The sequence below is a fragment of the Panicum hallii genome, chromosome 8, assembly GCF_002211085.1.
Source record: "Panicum hallii strain FIL2 chromosome 8, PHallii_v3.1, whole genome shotgun sequence".
Classification (NCBI taxonomy): domain Eukaryota; kingdom Viridiplantae; phylum Streptophyta; class Magnoliopsida; order Poales; family Poaceae; genus Panicum; species Panicum hallii.
The window spans coordinates 13309298-13319488 of record NC_038049.1 but is presented as its reverse complement, the minus strand read 5'-3'; the positions used below and the strand labels follow the sequence as shown (position 1 = coordinate 13319488).

At 44.8% G+C, this 10191-nt stretch overlaps 1 protein-coding gene and 1 long non-coding RNA gene across 2 annotated transcripts; both read left to right on the top strand.

The window, feature by feature from the left end:
• The first annotated feature begins 3652 nt into the window (after nucleotides 1-3652).
• On the top strand, nucleotides 3653-4300 carry LOC112902161. Its single transcript, XR_003230499.1, has 3 exons — nucleotides 3653-3797; nucleotides 3947-4112; nucleotides 4190-4300. It is a non-coding gene; the product is annotated as an uncharacterized LOC112902161 (long non-coding RNA).
• Nucleotides 4301-4542: 242 nt separating this feature from the next.
• On the top strand, nucleotides 4543-6424 carry LOC112903412. The gene is made up of 3 exons (XM_025972672.1): nucleotides 4543-5814; nucleotides 5883-5997; nucleotides 6204-6424. Exons 1-3 carry the CDS (start codon nucleotides 5625-5627, stop codon nucleotides 6292-6294), a joined length of 396 nt encoding a protein of 131 aa, XP_025828457.1. The 5' UTR covers nucleotides 4543-5624; the 3' UTR covers nucleotides 6295-6424.
• Nucleotides 6425-10191: the final 3767 nt, after the last annotated feature.

Here is a 10191-nt window from a genome sequence, read left to right as displayed (position 1 = left end):
GCCTGAGCATGAAAACAGTCCCATATTTTCGTCGGCTAGTTCCCGACCGACGAAAAAAGTTCCTATTTTCGTCGGCTTGCCCTAAGCCCACGAAAATAAATGGACCCTTATTAGTATGATATGGTTTGGATGTTTCTGGACCCGCACAGCACATCCCCGTGCCCGAGCCCCGTGCCCCCACGCCCCGCCGCCACCACCCCTGGCCCAGCGCCCTGCCGCCCACCGCCGCTGCCGCGGCCCCACCGCCACCGCCGCGCCCCCCGCCGCCCCCTACCGCTGCCCCACGCGGCACCCTCGAGCGGGCCCCGCGGGCCCCCGCCGCCGCCGCCTTGGCCCTGCGGCCCCGCGCGGCTACACGCCGCCGCCCCTCTGCCCCACGCGGCTCGGCCCCACAGCCGCCACCTCACACGGCTTCATGCCGCCCCCCGCGCGGCCCCCCGCGGCCGCCCCCCTCTGCCCCCGCGCCCCTCTGCCGCGCGCGTCTCGGCCCCGCCGCCGCCGCCGCCTCGGCCCCGCGGTCCCACGGCCACCACCGTCGCCGCCGCCTCGCGCGGCTCCACGCCCCGCCCCCCCCGGCCGCCCCCCTCTGCCCCCGCACCCCTCTGCCGCGCGCGGCTCGGCCCCGCCGCCGCGGCCGCCGGCTCGCGCGGCTCCACGCCGCCCTCCCGTGCGGCCCCCCGCGGCCGCTCCCCCTCTGCCCCCGCGCCCCTCTTCCTTGGTACGAAATGCACCTGCTAAGCACACTGCTCACCAGAAGTTCGATGGAATGCCTCACAGGACCTTTGTTCGAGGGAAGATCAATTCAGCAAGGTACACACACTCCAGAACCATTGTTTTGTTTCTGTACCTCAAGAAGCATTTTAATGGACATCTCAGAACACTATTTAACTAAATCGTATATTGTTCAGCTTTCCTGATTAAGCATTGCTGGTATATGTCTAGGACAATGTGGCTGTCACTAGCAGAAATCTCCATGTGTTAACTGATTGATGTTTTGCACTGAAAGATCTAAAACTATATATAAGGACTGCACCCAATTCATCGTACATCTGTTTTTTGATGTTGGCATTAGCTCTCAAAGGGTACTAGTCAGTCATTTATTTTCTTCAGAGGTGTCGGGGGCAGAGAATTCAGAGCAAATCAATTTTCCTGAATAAACTAAAGCAGAATTGCACTGTATGCTCCTCTGTACTTGTTTCTGTGTTCCAGAGCTTCCCTCAACATCGAATAACCCTTTTGGTAATCAATGTCCATGCTTCATTAGTTTAGGTAAGCAATCTGGGTCTGAATTGCGTTGCCATCCTGCATTACTTTAGGATAATCCCTTCCTTAGTTTGATTGTTTGTCGTTTGAGTAGATCATCAAGCCTGAAAATCTACAGTGTTTCTGAGGATATCAAACTTGAGTTCTAGGTGCTGCCTGAAAATATTGCTGAGTTTATTATGCCATTTCAGTGCTTGGAGATGCATTTCTTCCTTGGCTAAATCACTCTGCTTCCCTATTAGTTTGTGATGATGATATGTGAAGAAATTTTTGAACCTTTCCCCATTATAAGTGGTAACTGTCGACTTCTTTATTTGAGTGCGGAAGAACAGATGTACTTATATGTATGGGCAGGGCCAATAAATTTCTATATCCACATTGCCTTAGTTAAAGTCAGTAGCATGTTTAGTTGTACAGGAGATACGCCTAGCATGTTAGTCTATTTCCTTGTCTAATCTCCTTCCTTGAATATTGGGATCTCTATCATTTTGGTTGTAACCGTATATGGCAAAATAATGCAAGCTAAAGCTATCACATATTTTGATTATTACTGCATCTGGACGTTCCGAGTATTTTCTAAGAGTATGTGAGTTGAGAATTTGCTATGGTACTATCTCAAACGGTCTCAACTAGATTATTTTATTTACAGGTCATTCAATAGCAACCATTTAGCTGGACAGATACCAGATATTTCGCAAAACGTGCCTCCTCCGTGAAAGGCCCGAGAACAAAAAGAGCTGGACAAAGTTGCAGCAAGGAGGTGGTGGTTAATGCTCAGCAGATCCATAAAACTCCAGATCTAAATGCTCCATATCCTTCTGAAGGAGTGTTGAGGAAGATTACACCTTCAGATGTTCACAAGACTGGATTTCGCGTTTTCGTTGACATATATGTCATGTAGACTATGGATTTCATAATTGTATTTATTGGATGTATTTGATGATTATGTGATGATGTATTTCATAATTTTTCTTACGGATATGTTAAGTAACTGCTTATGGATGACTGCGTTATGGATGAGTGCATTTCATAACCGCTATTATATGCAGCTGTTTTGAGCAGGATTCAATTATTTTCGTCGGCCAGGTGGCCGACAAAAATACAAACATCAATTATTTTCGTCAGCTCCACAGGCCGACGAAAATGAAGCTATTTTCGTCGGTCACTCAGGCTGACGAAAATAGTACTCTTATTTTCGTCGGCCACAATGGCCGATGAATTGTGGCCGACGAAAATATGGACATATTTTCGACGGCTTTTCTGGCCGACGAAAATATAGTTATTTTCGTCGGTTGCCAACGAAAAAGATCTTATTTTCGTCTACTTTTTTCTATCGGCCTAATTTCGTCGGCTGGCCGACAAACATAGCTATTTTCGACGGCTTTTGGACTATTTTTGTTGGTTTCTGGCCGACGAAAATACACTATTTTTCTGTAGTAGATCCCTACAAATTTCATTCTAAAATTGCTTCAAATGTCAATGGTTCATATTTAAGCATACCTTTATTTGTGTTATAGTAACATGATCCAAATGTTTGGTTTGTTAATTCGCTATTTTTGTCAATCCGAAGATAAACCTACGACAGCTCATCTCCGTCCAGCCGTTCGTCCTCGACCGCCCGCACACCTGCTGCCCGACGTGCTCGTCCTTGCCTACATGCCGGCCGGCCGGCCAGCCTCGCCCGACATTTGCTGCTTGGCGCGGTCGATTCATACTTTCATCTTGAAAATACAACTATATAATAGGCTATTTATGTATCTTGTACAAGGACAGTCATGTATCATTCTTGTCTTTTTCCAAATGAGTGAGTCACCTTGAACTTGGAAGGCTATTATAAATATGGAGCCACAAAGTAGCATGTCACATCTCTATCATTCAATCTTTATCTGTCCTTTTCTTACAAATATAAAATGAATATTCCCCATGCTTAAAAATGAAATGAAAATTCAAAATCGCATAGATGTTCACTTATATATATGAATAAATTTTATATTCGAAAAAAATACGATCTCAAGAAAGTTAATTTTTTTCCGTGCTTAGAAATAAATTTATAATATGTAAGTCCATGGGCATTCAATAACATACATATCATTAAGTACCGTTAAAATATAATACATTTTCTTTTGCAATGGTCGAATGAAAAGTAGAATTTTGGATGAGCATATTTTCTTCCCGCCGATTAATTGCTCGCGAAAAAGTACTTTCCGCGCTACCTGCGGTGCTAACCCTTTTCATTTGCCTCCTCATCATCCGAGAATTTGATGTTTTGAGCGGAAAAATAGGTCAGTTAACCTCCTGATCCGTATTAGACTCACCCCGTCTCCCCTGACCCTTCTGCATCTCGCTAGATCGAAACTGCTGCCACGACTCCTCCACATCTCACCGCAAGAACCAGCACCCACGAGCACCACATTCTGCATGCCCTCGCCGCCGGTTGCAGTGGCCGTGCCCTCTCCCGCTGCTGCCGTACCGACGTACCGTCTCCACCAACTCCGGCAACCAGCAGCTGCCGTCCACATTCGGACTCCGGCCAGGTAACCAGTAAACCAGCAGTGCACGGATCAGCCAGCCGACAGGCGGCAGGCCCCGGCGCCAGCGCAGCAACTCCCACCGCCCGCCGTAAAGGCCTCAGCGCCAAGGTCTGACTGCTTCTCTCACGTTTCCCTTCCCTCATAACGGACAGCCACGGCTGGCCCTCCACAGCGCCGCAGTCCGAATCATCCGCAGGCAACCACGGCTGGCCCTGCAACCTCAGCTGCTAGGCACAGGAGCGAAAGAGATCGTCGCTGCTAGGAGATCAACGAGGAGGACAGCCACCGAGACAGCGATCTGCGTTTCCCTGCATCGAGGTAGCATGCTTGCCGGCCAGCTGCCCTCTCTACTCCCCTTAAGCCTTTTGCTAATTTTTGCTTCGTAATATTCACAGATTGCACTCACAAAAAAAGCAACCTACAACAGTTTCAGATCTTGATGAGGGCTGCAATCAGCATAGTATAGTGTTTTCTTTGCATGCATGATGTCCTCAGGTGTTGTTCATAGAGTCTTCTGCTTCCAATTTGACTGCACTGAAGTTTCTGAACAAGTGGATTAATTGTGCCATCTGCCGCGCTTGAATAGTGCTTCAACACTGTTTGATAATTATTTTTTTATGATCTTATGACTGTTAGTTTTATTTAATTCCTCTATGAAATTTTTAATCTATTTATACATTATTACTGAATGATCCTATAATATTGTTATTTACTTCATTGCTTGCTTAATCAAATGATACTGAATACATGATTCTTTTGTATATCATTATGCTGTACACTTTTCTGTTGTACCATTTTCTTTTAACCTTCAGATGCTGAACGAATTAGACCATCTTCGCTTTGAAACTGTGTTGAAATCATTGTCATCTCCTCCCCGTGGCATACTTGGAACACTTCTATATTCACCTCATTGCTAAATGTCATAGCACAATTTTTATTAAGGATAAGTGCTTAGATGCAGAATTAGGCTACATGAGAGTAACATGCAGCGGGTTCTAAACTTTCTGTTTTTTTTTTATATCAAGTAACATGCATATTACTTCTGAATTCATGGGTCAAGTTAATCATCTAAAGAATTGGGAACTGTTAGCATGTAAGGACTTCTAAAAGTGTACTGAAAAGCAAAATACTGAAAAACTGACCCCTAGCCCTGACAATAGATTGAACCTATCACTAAACTGAAACAAAAAATGTGAGCTACAGTTTCTGAACTGAGTGTGTCAATTGCTAGTCAGTAGGATTAATTCACAGCAGGATTATATAATCTATTCTAATTTCTGAAACTGTGAGTATCAGTTGTGTCATGTTTCTTAGTAGCATCCTTATCTGAAGGTTTGAAACTATAATACTCTTTGCTCTGTTAATCCTGAGAGCTATGGTGTTGCAGTAGTTTGAATCCCACAAAGTGGAGTACTAGATGAATTTAAATCTGAAAATGTACTGCTTGTAGTTGCTAACTGAATTATTTGTGCCATCTGCATAGCTTGAAGCACAAGCTGCATGTCTCTAACTTGGATTCTGTTAATTTCATTTCTTAACACTCTCTAATCCTATAATGATTGTCTGATCTTGCAGCATGATTATTAATTTCCATGATCTTATCACGGCTAGACGGTAGGATTATCTGAACCTATAGCTCTTATGCTCTGAACTTGTGATGCTGTAATATGTGATGGACGCCTGCAATGCTGCCACATAATCTGTTTCTTCTAAAATCTGGATGACTGAATCTGTTATTTTTACATACATGTGTGCATTCAGATTAAACTAAACTATCAGTGCTGATTTTATGTTTCTCTTGAGCTCCATGTTTATGCAGAGGAAATAATCATGGCAGCAAGAGCTCGAAGAATAAGGAACTTGAACCTCCCAGAAGTAGAGGATGCAGAACCTGCTGAGGATGAGCATGACAATTCAGCAGAGAATGAGAACAATGAAAATTTACAGGGCCCTCCTCATATTGATGGTTTATTAGCCCGCATGCCACGCTACCATCCTCGAAGTCCAATTAAGATAATATGTAAGTTCCATTGTTTTTTCCTTCCATATTCAGATGCAATGTGAAATCAAACATTTACATATATGCAGGGTCAAATGGAGAGTTGAGGCAAGTTTTATGTGATTTCACAATTTCAAATCTATTGGAAATAGAAGGAGGAAAGTTAATTGTAGGGACTGATGAAAATGGAGTCCCAAATGAAAGGTCAGCCTCCATTCTTGGTCAGCACCTTGGACATATAATCTTGTGCAGGAAGATAAAAAGAAAGCAAAGGTTCATAGGCTAGAATGGTAGATACACTACTGACAAAGTAGAAACACTAATGGTATATTTTATGCTCCTAATCATTTATGTTTGATCTGCAATTCAGTTTAACAATCTGTGACCTTCTAATATATTTATTTCAATAGGATGCATATTTTGAGGAATTACAAAAAAGGCAAGAGAACAACAATAGTAATCTTTCAGCTCAAGATTTCAATGAGGTGTTCAATGAGATAGTTGCTAAGGAGTTGAAGGCACATGGGTACTATGATGATAAGTATTGGAGTCAAATGTGAGTTTCTCAAGGTGTAACTTTTGTTACTCTAACTGAGGAAGGAAAAAGCTACTCCCTCCGTCCCAAATTACAATTCATTTTGGCTTTATTAGATACATAATTTTTGCTATGCATATAGACATAGTGTATGTCGGAGGAAATCTCCAGCCGGGTAGCGGAATGCACCCGCCTAATCCTACTTAAGGAAGGGTTTGGAGGAGACCTAGGAGTGCTTGATCGAAGGGTGGATGAACACAGGAAAGACACAAGGATTTTAGAGTGGTTCAGGCCGCCGGAGTGTAACACCCTACGTCCACTTGGGAGTTGTATTGACCGTGTAAGCCTGTCTGTGAGACTTCTGAAGGAACTTGTCTTCTATCAAGTACACTCTCCCTTTTATAGACCAAGGGAGGTGCTTACACTGAGCGGGGCCCCGACAGGTGGGCCCGGCCAACAGGAGCTTGTTCTATGAGAGATATGGAGATCTCCATCTCCAGCTCCTCTCTGTAGTCCTCACGATTGGGAAGTTGATGTGCGTATCCACAGCCTAGATATGGCCGTGTGCCACCTTACCGGCACAGTGCCTCCTGTCAGTGTTACCCAACAGTGGGGGACGTGCTATCACTGTTGGGCTGAACCCTCTGACAGGTGTAGGAGCTGCGCTGACCCGCGCACCATCGCCTCCGTGCACACTGTAGCAGCACACGCCTCGGCTCTCCAGCACAGGCCATCATTACCCATGCGCGCGGTGCTGTGAGCCGACTGTACGCCGCTAGAGCACAGTACACGGTGACACGACGCGCCGCCTTGGTAACAAGCGGGCTTACCATGGTGTCAGTTACCTGCCCCGTGTGTCAGTGGCAGGCCATACTTTTGACTTAGGTGCACCCAGCCCACCTACCCGCATTTAATGCGGTAGTTGGGCTGGAGTCCCGTGGAGGGCCTTCTGCCATGGGCACGTAGCAGGGCCAGCCCCGCTCCCTCCGCGGAGGCGGCACTGGACCCCTTCCCGGGGGGAGGGGGGTCCGGGCCCCCGAGGCCGGCCAGAGCGGTCAGGCCTGTGGAGGTCTGGCCCCCACACGTGGCGGCCTCAGACCTCCCTGGGGAGTCCGGGTCCGTGGGGGCCACCCGAGCGCACCTCTACCCTCATTGACACGTGGAAGCCCCGAACCTATAAGAGCACGGGGAAGGTCCGGAGACCATGATCCCAGCTGTCAGGCCTGGACCGTATGCCACGTCACCCAGAGAACGAGAAGGAGGTTACAGATAGCGAGATGCTAATGGTCTGTGTAACATTCAAGTAATTAGAGATATAGACACTAGGTATTAGTGAGTTGTATGCATGCTATGATGTATATGAGTTGTACAGAGAACTAGGGGTATATTTGTAATTTATGAAATATATATAGTGTGGCAGAACCGTCTGAATTATTCCGGCTCAAGTGCGCTAATAATCACCGTACGACTGCTAATAGCTTAACGCACTTCAAACGGAACAATCCATTGGTCTGTCGGGTCTCCGCCCGATACAACCATGGTTCAACAGGATCGAAGCAGGTTTACCTCGCACGAAGGCGAGTTTACAATCACAGAATAGCTCATCAACTTTTAATTTACAATCATTCATACATTATTACAAACCGGGTTCAAACATAAGTAAACTTATACAAACAGCGTTCAAACTGACAAGTGTAACAGCTTGTCCAAACTCACAGCGGAAAGAAAAGTTTACACGACTACACACGTCGCAAAGGCGGACACCATGCTTAGCCCAGGGCCTGGTGTCACTCCGGAGGGTCACTGCCAGCCCGGGACGGATCCCACTCCACGGACCAGCCAAAAGGAACGGACGTTGGCCACACAGGGTTGTCCATGGGATTCTCGAAGGTCATACCTGTAATAGATACTGGCAAGGCTGAGTATTCTAATACTCAGCGAGGCTTACCCGAGTTTGGGTATACTTTAGCCCATAACTAGACTCATGAAGGCATTGTAAAGGTTCGGAGGTATTGTCAGCGGAAAAGCAACTAAGAACATAGTCTATTTTCAAGTTTTAGCTTTCAGATTCTAGTTCAATTAGCCATTCTAGGTAAGCACCTATACTAAGCAAGCAAGATAGATATTCTCATCCATCAAAATTATTCATCATAATTATATTTTTTACTCGATGTGGCAGAAGGAATAAGCAGTCTCAATCCTCGTGAGAGGCGGACGATTCCGAATCGAATTTAACCTTGCAAGGTAAACCTAACACACACGCTTGGAACATCCAAAGATCATTCCGAAGCAACCGTTTGCCTTTCATTCCGGGTCGTGGATCAGGTCCACCACAAGCGACTGTAGGACCGTACGCACACCAATTGTGTAGGACATACGTCTGTAGCGCGACTACAAAACCCGTATTCCTGTCTACCTTTCAGAATGTACTCCCGCACATCGGTGCGTGAGAAAAACCAAATTACGAGTGGTGGGAGGTATGTCCGCTTGCCGGGCCGATTGGTTACTAGGCTTACCGCTTACCATATTTCGCGGCATGTGGCTAGTACTTTCAAACGCTTAGCCACCACTACCACACATTTCGACCTTAAAACTTTTATCAAAACAGACAGGGTAACCTTCAGGTCATGATACGGCACATGACCCTGTCCATCATCCTTATAGTGGTTGCAGAATTGTAAACAAGCAACTCCTATATCGCGCGAGTGACAGGGAATCACCCGACTTTTACCGGTCCTATTTAGCAGAGCATCTAAGCGATAAGGACTCGGGTACAATACATTGGATTCCTAAGATTTCATGCAACTAGGGTTTCATTTCAACTCCTAGACGTAATACAAGATATATAATGTATAAGTGAAATGGTAATAAATTGAAATACTGGGGTATGCACCTGGGCTTGCCTTCTTGAGTGGGGTTGGGGGCAGGAATGTCAGAGGCTTCCGAACCTTGGTTCGGGGCTTCAGTTAGTTCCTCGACAACTTGCATTGGGTCTTCTGGAAACCCGTGGTCTTGCCCTAAGACCAACTCGTAAACTCCGTCGTCAAGCGTCGTGGATTCTATATGAGATGCAATAAATTAAGTAAGATGAGATTTAAACTTAAAATCTTATATTACAAAAGTGTCAATTCACCAAATCAACACACAAGAGTTCATGAAATAAAAAGGGTTTGGGTTTGAATCACCATTTATAAAGGAGTCATGAGAGTATCACTGAATCTATTGCAAACAAGAACTAGAACATGTGAATTTGAATTTGAATTCCAAATTTAAATTCAAAACTTTAAGTAAAAAGAAGTATAAAGTTTTGGGAATTTAATTCCATACTAAAAGTTAACACACTAGAGTATAACAAAAAGATCTAGATTAATTAGGTTTATAGAACATGCTTAGCTAACATTTCAAATTTGAAATGCCCAAATTCAAAAGAAGTTAAGTTATAAAACAAATCTAAGTTTGAAATTGTAACACAAGGTTACATATAGCTCACAGAATATACATGCCAAAAATCATGAGAAGCAAAATTAAAATGTAGAAACTATATACCAAATACCTTTTAATTTTAGATTTGAAACAGGTACAAAAGTATTTGATTTCATATCAAACTTCATTTGTAGGGTTTGAAATCTACTTTCTAACAAAACTAATTTTGCAATTTTTGGATTTTTTTGTGATTTTCTATAAATTTTGCAAGATAGCAACATCACACACATAAAATAACAAATATGTTTACACAAAGATCCCTGACCGGCACTATTCCTCTAAGACTGGTGGTTTGCAAATAGCCCCCTGGGCTTTTGCACCTTCTAAGCCGGGGTCCCTGACCAAAGATGAAAGGGGCAGAGGGGGGGGGGTGGTCACCG

What these genes read in the sequence shown, in the direction of transcription:
- LOC112903412 (XM_025972672.1), top strand. Translation starts at nt 5,625, where the DNA reads ATGGCAGCAAGAGCTCGAAGAATAAGGAACTTGAACCTCCCAGAAGTA. An exon ending in AAGTCCAATTAAGATAATAT is followed by an intron (nt 5,815 to 5,882) that starts GTAAGTTCCATT and finishes ACATATATGCAG; the next exon opens with GGTCAAATGGAGAGTTGAGG. An exon ending in AATGGAGTCCCAAATGAAAG is followed by an intron (nt 5,998 to 6,203) that starts GTCAGCCTCCAT and finishes TTATTTCAATAG; the next exon opens with GATGCATATTTTGAGGAATT.